General features: G+C 30.4%; 1 protein-coding gene across 2 annotated transcripts in view; it reads right to left on the bottom strand.

Annotated features, from left to right (window-relative positions):
• Nucleotides 1-22091, bottom strand: part of LOC142325780 (tyrosine-protein kinase Dnt-like) — a 509730-nt gene that overhangs the window by 39294 nt on the left and 448345 nt on the right. For both annotated transcript variants that reach the window (XM_075367813.1, XM_075367820.1), the window contains exons 6-8: nt 20603-20762; nt 17942-18101; nt 10737-10883 (exon numbers count right to left, since the gene is read on the bottom strand). In XM_075367813.1, coding sequence (XP_075223928.1) covers nt 10737-10883; nt 17942-18101; nt 20603-20762 — 467 coding nt within the window. The remainder of the gene's footprint in view (nt 1-10736; nt 10884-17941; nt 18102-20602; nt 20763-22091) is intronic.

The following is a 22091-nucleotide window of genomic DNA, read 5'->3' as shown; positions in this document are numbered from 1 at the left end:
AAAACAAAATAATTATGCGTTTTTTAATTTTTTTTTTCGTGATGATTTCACCACATAAGATTGAAGCGTATCGGTGGAATATGTAAATGGAGTTTTGTCGCGTATAAAAAAATTTATGCCTGAGCGGATTCTAACCCGGCACCTTCGGATGAAAGGCTGAGACGCCACCACTCTGCCACGGGATTCTTTTGCTATTTTTACCCATCTAAACTTGTCAATTTATTTTTAGTAAAGAAAATATTTACATCTATTTTATTTTCTTAGTTTAGATAACGTATAAAAGATCCTTTTTCATAAATACCAAAATATTTAAACTTAAAATTTACCTTAACATTGGCGGTCTATTAAGACAAATAATCTAAATTTACAATATTTAAAATAAATTATTCAAAAATATTAAAAGATGAGATTATTATTAAATAACAAATAAACGTTAATAGTTTTCACAGTAACTGTCATAAATGTCTAAAACGTATTTATGTTTTAATATATTTGCAAAAAACAAAGTACAAGCTACTCAAAGTGCCTTGCAAGTTTTTTAATGACCGAAAAACATGATATTATGAATACTACTGAAACTATAAGCCTCTCTTCTAACTTTTTTGTTTTTATACAAGTACTATTTAAGAAACAAAAAAACTGCAATACAAGAATGAAATATCAGACAATCGTTATGTTTAAAATATAATGTAAACATAATTACAAATTATTATCGTACAAAAGATAAAAAAAAATTATGTAAAAAAATATTAATCAAATAACTGATAAAAAGTCGTGCAACGGTATATAGAATTTTCTCTTCGTGACTCGTTCCCAAAATGCAAAATTGAAACTTCTTATACTGTTGGCATCTAAGTGTATTTCTAACTAAAAATTAAAAAAAACCCATAAATAATCGACTTATTTATCATGAATTATAAGGCCTTTAATCACAAGCAAGAATCGTAGAAAGTTCAGTCTATTTTTTTAAATTTCATTTTTTAAACAACGCAGCAGTTGAGCAGTTGATTGTACTATAAAAATGATTCCACTCTCATCGATAATTATTCATTATAATGAATAGTAAAAGTTGGTAAGGAAGGCTAATTATTTTAATGACAGTAATAAAAACCGACTGATTAATTACTACGTGATAATAAAAAACGGAAAATCGTTTTTCTACACATTAAATTCAATGCTAGTGCTGTCCCGCGACTGCGGTTTTATTAAAGATCTACATCAGTTAGGTTATATAAAAGAAATTACACAAATACTTATCACTACTTCGAAAAGTAGAAAACTAAAATTAATAACTGCCGAATAATTAAAAATCTCAATGAGTAATTACTTTCAAAAATAAAAAAAAATCAGGTAGCATTATTATATAACAAGCAATATAAGTCAAGTAATTAAATTTTAAAGCAAGAAAGACCTATATTTGAAATAAAGAGTAAAGAATAGAAGGTGGATGAATGACGCCTGTTTGAAAAAAAATCTAGTAAAGTTAACGTGGAAAGATTAGTGACGACCTCCACTTGAAAAAAAATGGTAAAAAAGATTTTAAAACCATCGAAAGAGAAAATAGAAAATATAGATGAAGAACGCCTCTTAAAAAGTAAATAAAACGGAATAATTGGATAAAAAGTGCTTTTTGCAAAAAAATCAAAAATCAAACTGAGATTTTGTTTAAGGATCATCTTTTGAAAAAAAATTAAAAGGTTTGTATTAAAATTAATATACAATGATAATAATACATTTATTAGTTGTTTAATAATATACGTAATAAAAATAAACAAATGTGAAAAAAAACGACAAAAGGATCGTATTCATGAATGAGGAAAGATGTTATAAAAAATAAAAATTACCAAACTTTTTGTTATTGCCAAACGTAGCGTGCAGGGGTAAGGTCTATTAGTAAAACAAAAAAAATTCTTCTAACGTATATATAAAGGTTCACGGATTTGTTTGCGCGTATTAAAGTGATAGTAATTTACAGGTATGTACCCAATGGAAGCCAATTTATTTCAACATAACATCCCAGTTTAAAATAAAAAATCAACAATTTTTGTAAACAACAGAAAACAAATAATATAACTAAAGAACGGATTTTCGTTTTTAAAGATTATTAAGTTACATTGTATATTCTCGTACTTACTGTACCTTTTACTTATACTATATCCTGAGTCAGACACTGAATCATAGACCTTCGTAAAGCTCACTCCTCCTTCATAATCAAAATCTAAGTCGCTACTCAAGTTATCTATCAACTTTTACTTAACTCTACCTCTTGGTCTCTTAAAGTTTACTTCCCGATTCAAATTTTTCAACGGTACTATACATTTTTTAATTTCCTAGTTCACCCTAATTATTTTAGTATTACTCTCCCTAGTTACTTGACAAAATTTCATTGATTGTAAGAGCCCTTATTTCTGTAATCTTTACACAAATCCCTCTTTGTCTCGCCTATCTTGTCTTCTTCTAAGAAGATTCATATTCAAACCTACGCATATTTCACTGTTCTTTTGTAACCCAAGTGTCTACACTGAGTTCTATTTCTTCTCAACTCTTCACTGACCTTCCTATCCTCTGATATTTCATCATCAAATTATTTTAAACTGTTTACTACTTCCAGACGTGATTTTTTTATAATTGAAAATTTCTTCTTTCTTCTCCTTTTCTGGTTATCATCGTTTACCTGTGCTTTCCTTTACTTAATCTTATTTCCCGTGCTGCATTCTTTTCATTTGAAACATCAATCATTCTCTACATTCAATTCATTTTCACCACATAAGCCAATGTTATCCTCTAATAACGTTTTCTTTCCCTGCTTGTTTAATAATTTTGGATTCATCTCTACAAGTTTATTCACCATTACAAATAAAAATACTTCTATACACTCCGTTTCATCCAGCAAGTTGTAACTTCAAACTGCTCTGGGAATCTCACTATAGTTTATACATAATTTTATAATTTCGCTAAATTAGCTTGGCCATTCACATAACTTCCTTTCCTATGCCTTTTCTTTTGTTAACCGATAACTTGTTACAATAATTTTCTTGACACGCTGTGATATAATTTCAGTATACTCAGAAAAATCCATATTAATAATTTTCTATCTTTTTTTTATTAATACTTTTTTTGTAAATATTATTTCTCTTTAAAGTGATAGGGTCTAGAAGTATGGAGAGTAGTTTCTACAGGTAGACTGGAAGGCAGAGTGAGGCAGACTGGAATGATGCGGGTAAAGGAAGCTAGACTTATCGACTAATAAGCGATATTTTCACATGCATATCTAGGAGGTACGGCGACATGAACCGCGCCTTGAGCCAATTTTTATCTGAGCATGGAGGGTTCAGGTCTTACTTATTCAGATTTGAACTGGACCGTTAAAATTTTTGCACCAGTTGCAAGGGTATCCAGAATAACGGCTTCCCATGTTTTTATCTAATAACCGAAATTCATCTCAGAGAGGAACACAGTAGTGGCCGAACTGAAAATAAACAGATTGTTCCCGTCTGAGGATCTCGAAGAGATAACGGTCACTTCGGTCGACAGCTGACAAGCAGTGTCGGACTGGGCCAGTACTATAATGCCGAAAGTACAAGCCCTTGTACTTTCAGAAGGAAAGGAAGAGGAACGGTGATGACTTGGCGCTAAGGTCTGGAAACAGGTTGCATATGGAGCTCCTGGAGAGTCTCGGGCCACTGGGATTGACCTGGAATTAATAAGTAGGCAGCACTACCGGTGATGACGTTTCCAGTGATGGCGGCCGTATGTAGTCACACCTCACGATGAGAAAGTCGCTCCTTTCCAGAAGTAATGCCTTCAGGCGGTTGGGGGAAGGTGGATGGTGAGGTGGTGGCTTATTCAGTATGCACAAGCACACATACGCACTGACTAACATCAAGCGGAACCTGTTGTGAGTCCGACAGGCTCTATCGGAGTGTCCGTTAAAGGATTCCCCTCCTGAAAAAAAAGCTTCCCTATTTTAATATTCTCTTTTTCTTCAAATCGTTTATGGTTTTTGAAACTGTTCCTTTTGAAATAAGGCTACGATTATTAAATGTTGGATTGAACAAGTCACAAACTTCATTATACGACCTAACTCACCAAAGCTCCCATTGATAAAAGTGTGATCCTCTTCTGTTCACTAAGTGAAAGGTTGATAGCAATATTAGCAGGTAGTACACAAAAAAATTAATTCAGTAAAACACAATTGCAAAAAAAGGTAAAACAGATGTAAATAACAAAAGCGGCTTACAAATGCAGCAACGATAGACAGTCAGTTAGGCAACCGATTACAATAAATTCTCAAGAGAAACTAATAGTGTAGCAATGAAACACTAAATGGAATATTGCACAACAATGAAGTAAGATTTTCTTTAAGGCTGTTCTAAAGTTAAGAGCATTCTGAGCGCGCACAGGAAGACATGATCTCAACCATTCAAAGGAGACGACACAATGAACAAGAAAGGACCAAACACACCTCGTCTTAAGAAAACCAGTGTGTCAGAAGCAAACTTTCACAGCGTAGGATAACCATCCTCTGAACAAAACATTACTTCATTGAATGCGATTCCGAGTAGTTACTTTTCTAGCGCTCAGTAGAATGTATTAATTTCATAGTATAAATATTATGACCTACTTCTATTTGTTTTTCTCATGATAGGAACTGGCTAAAATTTAGCTGAGAAATAAATAAATATATATCCGACAGATACTTTTTAATATTTTTATTTAAACTTACTTCAATTATTTCACTCGTTAGTAGTTTTCTCCTTTGCATTAACTTTTGTCAGCACAGTTAAAACTAAAAATACTTCCAGTCTGACGATTTGTCAATGAATGTATTCTTAATTACCTTCATCCGTTTAATTTTTTTAATTTGAGATTTTACATCAAATCTCACATAATTGATTATAACTTCAATTTCTGTTAGTAACTAGTATTCTTATCTTTTGTCAGCAGGTAATTTTATTTTTGTTAAACGACAAAAATCAAAAAACAATGTTATTATTTGAAGCTCATCGATCAACGTATACCGGTAATATGATAATGAACTCAGGCAAATGAGTATAAAACTCAATAGATTTTCAGTGTGGGCTTTATAACATATTAAATAAATAAATTAATAAATATATACGTACATATATTTTTTTATTAATATCAAAGGAATTTATCCTTTTTTGGCTAATAATTGTCTATAAAATATTATTGTATAACCTAATGAGGTAAACATTTTAATAGAATAATCTTATGAAATATACACACACACACACACACACATATATATATATATATATATATATATATATATATTCTCGTATATATTTTAAACTGGAAATATTTCATGTCAGCTTTTCTTTTATATTTAAATCTCACCAAAAGGTGTAATACAATTTTCTACCCTTTTTCTTGGAGGAGGATTTATCATCCTTACTGCTCAAGCTTCATTTTTATTCTAACACTCTTTTATATCCCATGAACAGATAGGCTAGGTTTTAGGAGTCCGAAACTAGATTTTGCATCGTAGAAGCTGATTTGCGAGTCGGCTATATAGGCCTACCTCTCTTCGAAAGGTAAAATTTCCTTTCTTTCTTTTTTACGTCATTCCTTCCTTTCTGATTTACATATTTATGTCTTCCAGGATCTTCCGATTTGACGACCTATTTAAGTAGTTTTTTATCCAGATTCCCGTTATTTGTGTTATGCTGTTAATTTAAAAAAAATTATTTTTCAATAAAACTATTTTAAAATTTTATAAATTATTATTGTGTTATGTTACTTTACTAATTTACTCTATCTAAAAATGTTATTATTAAATTCTTTTAAAACAAAAAAAAACTATTACTCTGTATAGAAATAATTTCTATATATTAAAAACTTTTTTCTACCTCTATGATTATTACAAAAAAACCAGACCTAATAACGGATTATAATTCTTTTATGCAAGACATTTTTTATATCAGATAAACGAACCTTTTCCTCAAAAATGATTAAGGCTTTAAAATATCTTCCATTCTGGTAATAGATTAAGAGAAAAAATATAACAAAATTTCTATTACTCAAAAAAGTGAAAAGTTAATAAAAATTAAAATTTTATGTGCTAGGATGTTTTAAAACACGTTTTTCAAATATCTCTTGGTAGTTACGTTTAATTGATAGTATTTTTTGATAAGCTAAAAAGTGATGGTGATAAAATTATGTAAACTCAATTATCATTTAGATGTATATCACCTGTCTGTATCCCTAGACTTGCTCAAAAAATAGATTTTTTTGGAAAAATAATAAAACTAATCCTCCTAAGCTACGTATTCCACAATCTATGTATATGCAAGTGTGCGTATGTGAACACACCCTTGCTTGCATATACACATACGTACCACTCTTACAGAATTCTGTTAACCTAGATTTAATTTTTTTTTAATTCAGAGCACACAATAAACAGAAATAGATTTCTATAGACAATTTAGTGTCTATAAATTCTGCAGTAAGCAAAATTCATACAGAAATAATAAAGGAGTCTCATGTCATAGGCATGTAATTTAAGGAATCAGAACACAGATTGTCTGGTTAATCATGTTGTACATATCAAATATTAATCTTAGTTTCTCAAAATTATGTTGTTTCGTTGCATTTACCAACAAATACGTTACTAAAAACTTAGGACGATTTGCCTAATGATAAATGTTAATGTGTTCTAACTTGTCCATTTATTTTAAAAAGATTTTAAATATTCATGTAATTAACAAAAAAAACTTACAAAACGTTTTATTAATTCTGGCAACCTATTAATTCCTGTGTCAAAGAAAAAAACGTTTTTTCCGAAGAATTTTCATTAAAAAAGTAAAAGTAAAATAACGAATGCAAATTGCTTTGGCCAGTTTCACATATTCGATCGCCTATTGGCTGGACCAATGTCACTTGTGGTAAATTTTCATTGTAATCAGTTGAATTTTACCATGGGCATTCATAATTTGTAAATTTTACCGATCATTGTTTCATTTTGTTTGTTAGTTTCAGATACCATCATCTATAAAGTATTTGTTTATTTAATCGTAGTTTTATTTAAGTGGACATAAGTTTCTTTATTCTCACCTTGTTACAAAAAAGAAAAGATTACCAACTATATGTTATGGTTCAAATTTTTCTAAGCGAAATCCATTTTATAATAAATAATTTAAATTTAATTCATATTAACAGCTAATATTTCAAAGTAGAATTGTATATTTCATCCTCTGCAGTAATACCTAAAAGTGGTCCTGGAGGAAAACACAGGCAAACAACCTTTTCTATTTCATAGAGATGCTTGTGCGTCTCGTTTTGATAATTTGTGTTGGCAGATTTTGTAAGGAAAGTATATTATTTGCAATAGAGTCCGGTTGTTTACTGTATGTACATTTCATTTTTTTTATTGGTAGATTAGCTAGACTAAACTATGTAGGCTACTGAATAGTAAAGATGGATCAGCTGTCAGCTTGTTCGAAAGTCAATGGGATGACATCTGCTAGGCCTTTCATAAAAACTAGGAAACGCGAACCGCTGGTGTGTTCAGACAGCGACCGCAAGAGATCATCTCACAGAAAGTTAAAAGTTAATTAGAGGCAATATTATTTCCAGTCTTGCTAATGCCTTAGAAAGTGACTCTGAAATAGATAAAACAGACTCGAAGCCGGATTGCCTTTCACGGCAGACAATCCCAGATCTTCGGAAACAATGGACACCACAATCCCCTAAAAGTGTCTCTGATGAACTGTCATAGTCAAACCGTTTCGATAACCTTCCAATAGAGGATATGAACATTGAGGTAAACCAGAAGAACGCAGTTAAACCTCCAACCATAGTGCTCTTCAGTATCATAGATATACAGAAGTCTTGTGGTTATATGAGCTTCTTGAAACAGCTGCAGACAACAATGATTACTGGGTAATCATAACTATTAAACATAGAGCAGTATTAAACTTAGCAGTATTATACATGTTCTCTGAGGACATGGAGATATATAAGGAAATAATAAGTTTGGTACGCAAACATAATCTCATTGAACATACGTTCACATGGAAAAACAAAAGAGCTTTTCGAGTAGTGCTCAGGAAATTGGATCACTCAGTTTCAAATTGGATACCATTAAGGATGAGATTAAGGAGCACGAGCACAGAGTCCGTAATGTTACTAATGCTCGACGTAGGGTGATGAAAGAATAGATATCAGTGATTTTTATTAATCTTGACCCTCAAGGTAAAAACGAGGAGATATTTAAACTGAAATAAGTTATTAACTGTAATATGTCTTATGTCTCCTTGAAAATCCACAGGACTAGTACAATGTATGAGCTGTCAGAATACCAAACATAATTGGATGCGACCATTCCACTGGGTCAAGTGTGTGTGCGTGTTTGTATCAAGTGTGTGGGGGGCCACAGTAATTCGGACTGTCAAAGAAAGGACTGAATTAGGAATTTACTCAGGCCACCTGCGAACTCTGTCAGTCAGATCACCCTGCCAAATACAAGGGTTGCAGAGTGTGCATAGAAATTTTGGAGAGGAAATAAAGGCAACGGGTGCATCATGTTTCAAGAACTACTACTCTGCCTGAAATCTGGAGGCAAAGGGTTGTTTTGTCTTGACGTAGGCGATGCAAATTTCCCCACACTGGGACGGAGGGCAAATAGAAACCTTGATGAATCTAATAAACTCCCGCGAACCTATGCTGCGGTGGTGGAGCGTGGCTGCGGAAATTCAGAAGGCAAAATAGAGAAACTAATCTCCAACTTAACTAATTAAGTCCCTCCTTCAGCATATAGGGCGCCGTATAGTTTACTGAAAAAACTAATCACCAAACTTTTGTGATGGTCAGGTTTCTCAACATTGTCATACGGAATATCAGTGATCTTGCTGGTGGAAAGAAGAAATTAGAGGCACTGATTTTTACTGCCTTAAGCTACACTTGAATCGCCTGATGAGGAAGGGCCACATGGTAGAAGACAGGAAACAACTTAACATCAAGTATAGGAAACTAAACTGGTTGCTGGGTAGAAACTCACAGTATCGTTTTTTAATAAACAGTTGCTCTACAGAGTTATTCTTAAACCTGTCTGTACATTATGTGATCCAGCTATGCGGTACGACTAGCAACAGCAGTATTCAGATAATTCAAAGATTCCAAAATAAATTGGTGATGATCATAACAGAGGCTGGCTTGTTAGAGGTAGAGAAAGCAGTAAATGTCTAGGATTACCTTCTGCTTACGAAGAGATTCAAACATTGCTCGTGGTACAAACAGAGATTAGACAAGCATGTAAATTATCCGACAATAAATCTATTGGACAATGCGATGACATCAAGCGACTGAAAAGTTTCCGTTTGCTTGACCTAGGAGATTTAACCAGGAGCTACAATAAAGCCATTATAGCTATTTCTATTTACTGACAAACATTTATTGATGACATCATTTTCATTTTAACTTTTTCTTACTGTGATTTATTTCTAGCGCTACGTTAAAAGTTGAGCTTTACTTGGGTCATCTGTACAACTGCTTTTCTTATATATGAGGTGCTGAAGCTTTGTATGCTTAATGAGAGCTTTCATCGGGATCTTCTCCCCGATTTATTTCACAGGGGACATCACGTGATTAATACGACTCAAATTTAGCTATGGTTCTCTATGAGGTATCGATTGTAAATGCTAACAGACAGACAAAAAAAAAATAATAATAGTATCTCTAGATTACCAGGCCCGAATTCTGAGAGCATAACCTTTAAATATCATTTCCCACATTTCATTCCATGATATATTTAAAATTGTACAACATTGATTGTGCTAGAAAAATATGTCTCGTAAATCTTCCTATCCTTTTGCAGACTTATCGAGAGATCATTTTTCGTGAATCATGAAAAAATTAATATAGACAACAAATTAATGACAAGTTATTTTATTGGTTATTTAAATAACAACTTCCTTTGGTGTTTATTTTTTCTAAAAATCTATAAAACAACTATTTCAAAATAGTTAATTTACTTGCATGTTTACTAAATCCTTCTAATATATCACCTCCTGTATAAACAAAACAATTTTCACGAAGAATATTCATCAAATAAAAGTGATGTAAACAAATGCAAACCTGTTGTCAGACTTCATATATTCATCGCTTACTAGCAGTTGGGCGTTATCTCGAAATGCGTCACATTTAATTCATTTTATTGCAATCTGGTAGGTTAAAATTTGTCACAACCATTTACATTAATTATATCACATGTAAATTTTTAACATTAAAACACTTATTTTTTTGCCCATTAACTTTATAAATCACTATCAATAATGTATCCGCGAGTTTCAATTTCGTGAGAGACATTTTTTTAATTTTTGCACGCAAGTTAAAAAACACAATAAAACCATTTCGTTAACCGTTCCACTGCATTTACTTTATTAAAAATATCATATTTTATCAATTTATAACATGCATTATCGTTTCAAAATTAGAATAAAGTATTTTCACCGCCTTCTGAAATGATTTATAAATTCCTTTACTGTTGACCTCCACTACAGTCAGATCAGCTTTAACCCGCAAAAAGATATCCTATTCAAAATTCAGAAGATTTTAGATCTATTCTCCTTAAATTCTTGTACTCTGAAATATTTTACTAGCATTTATTCCAGACTAAGACATGAATAAATGTATCTAGTGTTTAATTAAGATTCAAAAATTTATTAATAAAATTAAATAATTTAGAACAAGCAACTATGCAGGTTTGTACTTACACGCAGTTTCTAGCCGCAAGATCTTTGTGGCATAACCTTTGGTTTGCTAAGAAAACTCCAGCGGCAGCAACTTGAGTTGCCATTCCGACTAGATCTGGAGTTAGTAAGGTGTACTGTTCTTCGTGAGCACTACATTTATGAAGAAACCTGAAACAGAAAATAAATGAAATAATTGAGATAAGCATTTATACTGGAAGCTGTAGAATATTGCTATTTAGAAAATAAATATTATAAAGGATAGATTAAGTATAAATCAAAAACGGACTGGCACAAGCAATGACAGCTTTCATAAAACTAAGTCTGTTGGTGTCAGATATAGATTTAAGACAAAAATTAAAATTAGAATTCCGAAAAATATGCGTGTAAAGAATAGTATTTTATTATAAATTATAGATAGTAGGAAAACTAGAAAGAGGAACAATAGAGAACTTTATAATTTGGAGTTACATGTTGAAAATTTGAAGGCTGGTAAAGTAAGAAATGAAAAGATTATAAGATAAATAGGAGAGGTGATTCGTTTGATAACTGAGGAGGTTATAAATGTTAACATGTCTGAAGACACCTTCATAATGTGTTAAGGTTAAAAATTAGTATAAGCAAAAAGAAATAGAAAATAGCATCTAACCAGAAAGCTACTGATAACGCTAAAAATAAGTAACCTAAAATTATTGTACCAAATTATTTTTTTTTTACAGACTAACTAAAGGTTTTTACAATTCCATCGGTATTTAGTATATGTTCATTCAAGCCATACAGTTCACTAAATGAACCAATTAAGGAAATTTCTTTTCACAGACTCTTCCTTTGTAGATTTTTGCCATGCTATACTATTTTAATAAAAATTTATACTGTTGAATTTAGTGATTCAAATTAATTTAAATTTATAAGATTTCATAATACATTTTTAATTTTTTTGTTAATATGCTTGCTATCGAATCTTTGTTTCATATTTTTTAATACATATCCTGATTTAATTCTGATATTTAAAATATTTTCAATCGAAATTAATTACAAAAAAAAATTAAATAAATAAATATTTTGAGTAAATAACTAATCCATATTCCCATACTCCTGACAACCATTGCTTAGATAATGGCTATCAAGAATCTCTCACAGTGATATGAGAGAGATTTGAACTCGCATTATTAGTCAAATAAGCAGTATAAAGTCATAAATTCAAGATACATTATTTCCAAGTAACGTAAAAATAATATACATAAATCTACTCAGTAAATAACATTTGAAAACCCGATAATTACAATGTCTATTAAAGAATTTATTAGTCCGACTAGGAAATGTTGGTGAGGAATTATCAATCTGCCGAATTGTCAAAATACAGTTTCTAATATCACTGCAAACTGCTTAACGTAACAGGATAAATAAAAATTTCATTTTTTTTTTATCGAAAAAATCTAAATCCGCGTAAAAATAAATACCCACTAATATTTTCTTCAGAGGAAAATCAAAACTACAATTGGAAAAATATCCTACATGAAACACCCGTTTACCCCAGGACACGACTATTCTAAACTGACGACACTGTTTGAGATAATTTTTTTTTTTTTTTACTGTCAGAAAATCTATTTAACTGCATTTATGCTGGGTTGGTTTTTGACAAAATATACTGTAAAAAAATTGTGGTATTTTTTATTAGAGATTAATTTTTATTTATTTATTAGACATTTAAGTAGTTTTATACTCATGTTAAATTAAATAAAAAATATTTTTGAAAGCATAGGTATAAGCCCTATTATTAGTTTGGGTATAAGTTTTCCATCAATTATCATTTATATTCAATTAAAAGCGTAAATCTGTACATTTCAAAACAATTTTTGTTTTAAAATACCATTTTAAATATCTAAAACGGCTTAAATCACACTTGTGGTAAAGAATTTTTTTCTATCTTTTAGTTATTTATTTTGTATCCTATCACAAATACCCCAGAAAAAATACTTAAGTCACATACACAGTGATTCAGGTGGAAAGGGAAATAATTTCGGAAATGATTCTTGAGCTTAAAATGAAAAGGAGAGGTCATTCAAACATTTATCCGAAAACGCTTTGTTACCGAGATTTGGCTAGAGAAAAATTTGTCCTGATTTCAGTTCCCCCGGTGAAATAAAGTCATACTGAAATTTTTAAGGCGTTATATAATGGCTAAAAAAGCTGAGTTCTTATATGTTTTAACCTGAAAAATCGAACAAAACAGGTCTCAGAACTACATCTTCTGTAGTTTCTATTACATCTAACGTAAACAGAAAAATTGTGTGAAGAAAAACACGTTTTTTTTTACAAAACGCGTTGATAATATTAACTGTATGCTTTGAAATTAATTTGAATACTACTCATTGTTGTTATAAAGTTATGATTATGTGTTAATGATAAACGTTATGCGGTTTAGTAGTTTTTGACATAATTTTGATTGTGTTTAGTTATTTTTAAGGATCAAGTTTTATTGTGTTTTTGTACTCTTTTTACTCTGAATAATACCTACATTTTTCCAATTGAATATGAATTTAAAAAAGTAAAATTCCGTTTTGATATCTTCGTTTTGAAAAACACCGCGTCTCTTCACTCGTCCAGAATATGGTGATATGGTTCTTGTGTTCGGCTTTTGCAATGAAAGAGCTGCAGCTGAGTTGGAATAACACCGGCGTAGGTTGTCTGAATGAGTAGTTCTAAACCGTAAATTATTATTTATAGAATCTTTAATAATCTTGGTTAGAATCGTACACTTCCCAGCGCTCATGTTTTCTCTGTTTTCATGTTGGATATCATGAAAAAAGGTAGATATAATTTTGGGACCTATTTTATGGCTGTTTTCATGTCATAAACATAATAAACCATCAACCTTACTCTTTATATAACGCCTTAGAAATTTCAGTGCGGTATCAATTTAGACGAGTAACTGAAATCTGGGCGAAATATTTTGCCAGCCAAAACTCTATAAAAAAGCGATATCTGTTACATGTTTTTATGAACGTTTTCCTAATTTCAAGCTGTAGAATCAGATCCCAAATTATTTCCCTTTCTGCCTGAATCATTTTATGTGCCAAAGTCTTTCATTTGACAGAGTTTTTAAAAATTGAGCAAAGGTTTCACCTTCTCTTTGTGAAAAATATTACATTTAAAAAATTTTTTTTTTATGTTTTAGTTGAATAAAAAAAAATCTATTTTATCTAAAAGTATATAAAAAGGCTCTTCCCATGGAGTAATAAAAAATACGTTTGTTCAAGCGTTATTGTTTTCAAATTTTTGGTTTGCATGGTTTTTTGCAATCCAAAAGAAAAATCTGTCCCGAAATCCGGTTTGTAATTCTATCTAATCAGTAATAAAAAGAAAATTAATAAAGGTTTTTTAATTTTTGTTATAAATATAAATTTTCTATTTCTATTAACAATCCTTTTTTATTTTATAAATTTACATTTTGTAAAAACTCAGAAGTATTAGTTTAAATCAATATATATATCCCTTTAAAGGAGGGAAATATCATTAATGTATTTGTAGGAATAGAATTAATATGAAGGATCCTTTAATTGAATAATAAAATTTACTTTTTGAAGTTTTCATTAAATCTCTTTTTCGCTACTTTCTTTTTTTTAATTAATCCAATCGGCAGATATTTTAAGTTTTTCATTTTTAAGCATTTTAAATGTTTAAATTAAACGGTAAGATAATTTACCCAATCATAATCGCTTGTCTGTTGGATTAGGGTACTCCAATTTTAGTATTTTAATAAATCAAAAGTTAAAACTGCTGAAATCTCAACAACTCAATAATTGTTTAAAAAGTGAAATGATTAATCGAATTCATCAACCCATTCCTTAATTGTAGAGCTATCTTTCTTTGTATAAAATTTCTCTCTTTTTCAATCTACAGCATTAGTTCTTCCTCTATAACAATATTATTTGTAAATATTTTCAAAATAAAGCTTCATTTTTTGTTAAGTTAAGCGTTTAAAAAAAGATTTTTCTACCAGTATTTTTTTTTTTAACTTCTTGGTTTGTGTATGTATAGGAAGATAATATTGCTCATCATAAAACCTGTCTCGATGGTGAACAGTGTAAATGTGTCAGTTATATGAGTAAATAATTCCTGTATTTCGGTGGATTTAGGATGCTGTTATTAAGCGATGTATTAGCTCAGTGAAGAATGCAACAGGAAACCATTCATTCCTTACTTTTTATATTAAGTCTGTCATCGGATACTTATTATTCTTGAAAAGAGCTATGTTGTTGTAACTATTACCAATAAATTTTCAAAAAGCTCTGGTCGGATGGCTATCTAGAAGTGCAATCCTTTGTGGTGCTATGAAGGGAGAGGAAAAGCATCTAAGTATAGGTTGTGTAAGAGTATTATCAAGAGCATTTTATTGTACGAGTCAGAAGCTTGGGGAGTTAGTAAAAGAGATGAGGGAAGGTTGTTGGCTGTAGAGATAGATGTGCTGCGCAGTAGTTATGGAGTTTCTAGAACGCAGTGAGTAAGAAATGAGGAGATTAGAAGAAGAATTGGGGCAAACGGTACAGTGACTGATGTTTGGAAGGAAAAAGGCTACAATTATACAGATATGTTCGGCGAATGGAGGAGTATAGATGGCCTAGGAGGATGTTGGCATGGACTCTAGGAGAGACGAGGAAACGTGGACGAACTCCAAAGCAGTGAATGTGTGGAGTGATGGTGGCGATGGAGAGAAGGAATTTGGAGGAAAAAGTTGGCAGGATGGAAGAGTTTGGTAGTTGGGGTGTGAGAGACGGCGCTTATTGCTGTAAAAACTCGCCTAGAAGAAGAAGAGAAGGAAAAAATAACATAATTAAAATTTTTTTTTTTAATTTTGATTTGTCGAAATAAAAGCCAAATTATAAACAATAATCTACAAACTCATTTATGAGAGTAATATTGCTGGTTATTGCTTTTTTAACTCGTCCCGTTGGTGAGCAGTGTAAATGTGTCACTATGTGAATAAATAACGGAAGACATTAGCATAATGTTATGCAATATATTGAAGGCTGATTAATAGAATATTTATTTCTTTTTGTCATATTTTTGAATAACTTCTTCTAAACGTTAGCTTGAAATCAAACGTCTTAATGGTTTGGTATATATCATTAAACTCTAACAACTCATTGTAATGGAATAATGAAGACAAAAAACTAATAATAACTTCAAATTATCTGCATGATTTCACGTAAATATCAGTGTAAAAAAATGTACACTGTTGTTTCCTAGAAGATTTAAAAATAAAATAGAATGATTGGAATGGGTGTAGTTGTATACTTTAAGAAAAAAGAAAAATTAAAAGAATAAGGGTAAATTTAAGAATCTTCTTCCTTTTTTCAAGCGGGTTAAATAACTGACGGAGAATTTGTAATTTATTTCTTACTTAAGATATGACTAAGCCTACTAAAAGACCCCGCACGCAGAAAGCAATGATATAAAAAAATTGCAGAGAAAGGAGAATTTGATTTGAAAATAAAGAAATGTAGAAAACATTTAACCCCATTTTTAATGCTATTCAAAATTAAGTAGAACTTAAGTTTACATTTTTCAGTTGTTGAATAGTCATAGAATTTAAAATTTGTAATATAACGCCTATTCCAGATAACTGTCAATATCAGTCATTTTAAGTAGCGTTAATTTGCAATACAATATGGATTTTAAAAATGGTATCGAAAATGATACCTTACTAAATCTTTTTTGAATAAATTAATTTGAAAAGAATAAATACATCGAATGGTGGCTGAACTAAAAGTGATGATTTTATTGGCCAAGAAATCTATGTATATGAAGATTAGATTCAAGCGTATTTGATTGCTCTATTTATTTTACTTTCCTGCCGTCATAACTCTACAGTTACGCTGCAAGAAGGAAACTATGGTAAGCAGTCAAAAAACGGGGTACGGGAGTACGTATCTTTTGCATTTCTCGACGTTTCATGAACCACGGACCCCAAAGATAAAAATAACGGGAGAGTAATATTCGTACGTATGTATATGTGTTGGCGTGTTTGTTGAAGCTTAATAACTTTTGAGTGGATAAACCGTTTTTGATGAAATTTTGTACAGAGAATTGCGTAAACGAGGCAATTTGTTGGTAAAGGTTTGCGGTCAATTTTCTTAAAATTTTACAAATATCAGCCTACTTCATATTAAACTCAGTGCATGCGTACATGCTTATCTTACCATTTTTAAAATAAACCTTCCCCCAAAAATCGATAAAACTATCTTTTTATTTAATTATTGCGTATTTTTTAAATGGATTTTTTTTTGTATTTCTAGGCGTAATAGTAGTAGTAGTAGTAATTTAGTAGTAGTGCAAACGACTACCAAAAAAGACTTGGGGCGCAACGTTGGGAATAGGGGAGCCGATAAAAATGTTAAAATATTGATTTATGGGATTACAAATTTTTATACATGCCATTAGTTAAATGGTATAATCGTCCAATTTTCAGGTTTTTGCAAATAAGATATGTAGTAAAATCCTTCAAAAATATCCATATCTTCTTCACCACAGCCAAGGGTACCACATAAATAGCCGTAAATCAAAAACATATTTAAAATATTTCATTTACTGTTAAGGTATTTTTTTTTTACACAATTATATATCTATAACTTGTTGTAAAACCCTTGGAACAATGAATAGGAGTTTTGAAAGCCTGTAATTAACTTGAATTTAAGTTAGCAATTTATTCATAGTAAATTACAATAGCAATTTAGCAAATGATTAGCAATTTACATTAGCAACTTTTCATCTATATACCATTTTATACTGTTTGACACATTGTAACAATTGTCGAGAAATGATAATGAAATGACTTTTGTAGCGTGTGAAAAACATGCCAATCTATGTAGCGGATTGGTAGAGTCTCGGCCGGGATTCTCGAGTTAGAATCACGATCAGGCATGAAATTTTTAATAGCTGTAAAATTTCATTTCCATATTTACACACAAGTTCAAAACCTTTTCTGGTAAATTAATGAATTATTTCATCATTATAAAAAAAAAACAATGCCATGCCTGAACTCACAACTTTTGTATAAAAAATAGCGGCTCTACCAATCTACCAAGGAGACGGGAAAGTTATTTTATTTTTTTTAACGGGTATGTAGTCTAGAACTTTCTGGAATACATAAAAATAGTATTATTTAATGATTTACTCAATAATGTATTATTAAAATAAAAACAAAATGAGAGAGCATATCACTGTACCTTTTAAGATTTCCTTTATTAGTGTAGGGGTAGACTAGAAGAGGTGGCAGATGGGCATCAGTATTAGCACCGAGTACTGGAAGAATATTTTGATGGGAAAATCCGTATAGAAGCGTCCCTTCTGACAATAGTAAAGATTCCTGCAGTCTGGAAGCTTCTTCTAAAGTGAAACAGTTAGAGAAGTAATTAACAGTATGCAAAAATAAAGAGTAAGTTTTATTAGTTTTTTTTGAAATGAAAAATTATTGGTAAATAAACAATGTTTTAGACACACAAACACAAATAAATACTAAAAATAAAGAGATTCGTATATAGTATTAGTCGATAAATCCCACTGACATACTGTTTAGTGAACTAAACGTGTTTATATGAATTTGACAATACTGGTACAATACTTTCTCGTAAGAAATAAGCCTGAACAGAACTCTCCGTACGTGATGTTTTTCAATACAGTTCTTTATTTCTAATTTAATTATTTATCACGCAATATTTATTTTCAACAGGAATTCTACTTACCATACTTTAACTATATATAATCTGTTTATTTTCTACTTTTTAAAGTTGAATTATTAATTTTATTCGCTTTTACTGTGTTGTTTTATAATCTACTGTTTAGTAACAGTTCTATTGTGATAACGAGACGTTAAATTATAGTTAATTTAACGTCTCGTTATTACAATAGAAAATTATAATTTACTAATCATCAATTTGACTAAATTAAAGAACTGGATCACATGACAGCATGTAAATCGATTTCACATATCAAATAAAGAATATATCTATTACTATAATTTTGGTAGCTTATGGTATATAATAACGATTGAGTAATAACCTAATTGTTTGCAGGCAATGAGTGCAACTGTTTCACTCTTTATAAGACTACCTCTCATTAAAAGAACTAATGTTGTTGTTGGTATGAGTAAATAGTGTATTTTATAGTGTTATATTCACAAGACAACACCATACACGGGTGCCCATGCACCCGTATTACACGAATTTATAAATGTCACTGACCCTTCAAAAGGCAATGCTGCTGCCGTCAGTCAAGATTTTTTTTTGACAAAATACACCATTTTTTGATTTCAAACTATTGATAGGGTTGTCCTCGAGAAACTTCTGTATAAATTACGTTTGCTTGTTTCTAACATTTATCGCATAGGTGTGTCATTCCTTCACAGATGAAATTTCTCAGTTTACAGAAGTACTTCTTATTGTGTCCCTATCAATATCTAGCACAACTTTCCAAGTTACATCCTTTTTCCGCTTTATTACTTTAAATTTACACTTCCGGAATGGCTGGTGACTCTGAAAACCTTTTAGCTCTGACGACGATGTCACGTTTCTGCTGCTAAAAGTTCACTTGATTTTTCAAAGTTTTCTGTATCATACTGATAAGTTAGTCTTAATTTACAGACCGGTTCAGGTCAAAACTAACTCAAGGATGAACTTCTAGATAAATTTATCATATCCAGAAATTTTCTTCAGCGGTAACCCTATCATGCAAACCTACAAAGACAATTATCTTGAATTTCATGTTGACAGATGGACGATCTTTTCAACATGAAAAAAAGTTTTGAGAATATCAATTTTCAAACTATTTCCTCGTTTTCATCTGCAAACAATTGTTCTCAAATACGTATGTTAATCAATAGAAGCTAACGACTTCCTATTCATCTAAAAGTAGTAAAAAATTAATTTTTCTCGGACTTATTTGAACATATGGTTTCCAGATATATGATTTTACTGTACTTTTAGCAATACTAGATATAAGCCAGCTTATGGTACAATCCAGTCTAAAAAACAAAAAATTAAGCTCCAGCCAAAGTTTGGACAAACTTTGAATAAAGTTATTTCTGTAACTGAGATAACAAGTATCTATCTTTACAAAATTTAAAGTTTTAATTACTTTATTTAAGAAAAAACCTTCTAAAGAAGCAGAGATGTTTGTGAAGTATTCAGCAAAGATTTGTAAAAAAATATATAAAGCAGTAACGGGAAAAATGTTTTAATTAATTCTAAATTAAATTCATTTTAATTAAATTGATCGACTTTTGTATTTAAATGAGACGTTGTAGAATAATTTCAGTATATCATATATCAACTATATTTTTGTGATTAAACATATTTATGCAAAAAGGAAAATTTATTGAACATTATTATGTACAAATAAAGCCTCTTTTTTGAAGGAAGGCATAATACTTCCAGTTACTGGAATATCTCATTTTTAAAATAGAGGCACTATTTCCCCTAAGACCTTTCGGAACTAATTTTCACGTTTTCCATTAGTAAAGCATAATAAAAGTTCTAAAAATAAACTTATCGAAAACTATATTCCAAAACAATCCTGATCTCGACGCTCCATACTTACCAAGCAGTAATATGTACCACTAACATTAACACACACAGTAATCATCGACATAGTTTAAAACTATGTTTTAAACACACGGCACGAACTACATTTTTAAGAATGTGCTATCTTTTCTTTTTAAGATAGTTTTCATTATTTCCTTCGGTCCCGTTGAAGTACCACATCTGATTGTTGGTATTCTACTAATGTTTTTGTCATTTAAACCCATTAATCATTACACTGACATTATTTTTTTATTAAACTGTTATAAATAAAATTATATATATATATTAAAATTTTATATCTATGTTTACCTGATACGGTTTTAATAACGACATCATGAGTTCTTGAATCATCTTCCGAGTAGAATGTACCGCGGTAAATTCTTCCGAATGTACCTTCTTGAAGTAAAGTCCTGGCAGCAATTCTGTGTCGTGGTACATGCAGTCTTCTTAATCTCTCTTCAGGGTCAAGCTGAAATGAGATAGGAAGTAGTTATACATAAGTTTTTTTTTACATAAAAGTATAACAGAATTTTATCCTCAGAAAATTGTTGCTCTCAAAAAAAAAATTGCAACCTTTCACCGTTTTTTGTTGTATTTTTGATGTTTTGAATAATTTCAAGTCTAAAAATGTATATACCATTGTTACAAAATTAATTATATGCCACAAATACCTAAATATTTGTTGACCTTATACAAATACTAGGATAATATAGATTTTAATCCATGAAACGCCAAAAAAATGAACTCTATTTAATAATTGTTTCAAAATCGTTATAGTTTGTAGACTAATAAAACCATTTAATTAATTAATCGTTTTTTATAAATTGGGAATCAGCTAGGAAATAGATTTCAACCTTAACACAGACGTAAAATATTTTTAAAAAAGTGCCCCATTATTTTGATAATTATTTTTAAAAGTTTATCGCTACATAAAATTCAAACTAATCGCTTTTTGTTATGTTTTTCACAATACATTGATGAATTATGATAAAGTCGCTCCCTACAGTTACATAAAACAATTAAAAAACCTGTTTCACTGAGAAATTTATAAAAACTACCAATATTAGCTAACTTTATTATTCACAAACATATCCAGCTGATATCACAAGCCATAAAATTAAAAAAGTAAGCCTTATCCAGCACCTCAATTCCATTATTACAAGAAACTAATAAAAAAGCAGATGGAAACTAACGACAATATTATAAATGTTTTTTATGATCTAGTTCTTTTATTTCACGCATAAAATCAATCCGTGATCATATAATTTTAATTAGTTGTAGCTTTGAATGCAATAGTTGTTGAAGTTCAATCGATGATGATAACTATTCAAGTTAGTTAAGAATGTTGGACAAGTACATATGTAAATAATAACCAAGTAAATATAATATAATAATAACCAAGTAAATATGTATATTTAAACATTCCCTCACGTTCTCCTAAACTAGATTCTCCTAGTCAAAGGTAATGAATGTACCATGAATGCACGAAATGTATTATTGTTGTCTAACTGGGAACTGATAATTAGAAAACACTGGTACTCGTCTTTCACATGCTTGAAAAATTCATCTGCCTAATGAGTTTATAATTAACACAAGCTGGTAGTTAAAATATAACAAAATTGTAACAATAATAGGAGCGAGTACTGAAAAAATATTATGCATTATAAGATTATAGACAGATAGCCAATAAGTGAAACGTTTTACACTATGTTTTAAAAACTTCGACAACATCCAAAGAAACTTATTCGATACTTTTGAATGAGTGTTAAAAGTTTTGATGAATTATTGCGTCTTTTAT

The sequence above is a fragment of the Lycorma delicatula genome, chromosome 1 (assembly GCF_047948215.1).
Source record: "Lycorma delicatula isolate Av1 chromosome 1, ASM4794821v1, whole genome shotgun sequence".
In the NCBI taxonomy this organism is placed as follows: Eukaryota; Metazoa; Arthropoda; class Insecta; order Hemiptera; family Fulgoridae; genus Lycorma; species Lycorma delicatula.
Note: the sequence above shows the minus strand (reverse complement) of the source record. Positions and strands in the feature narration are given on the sequence as shown.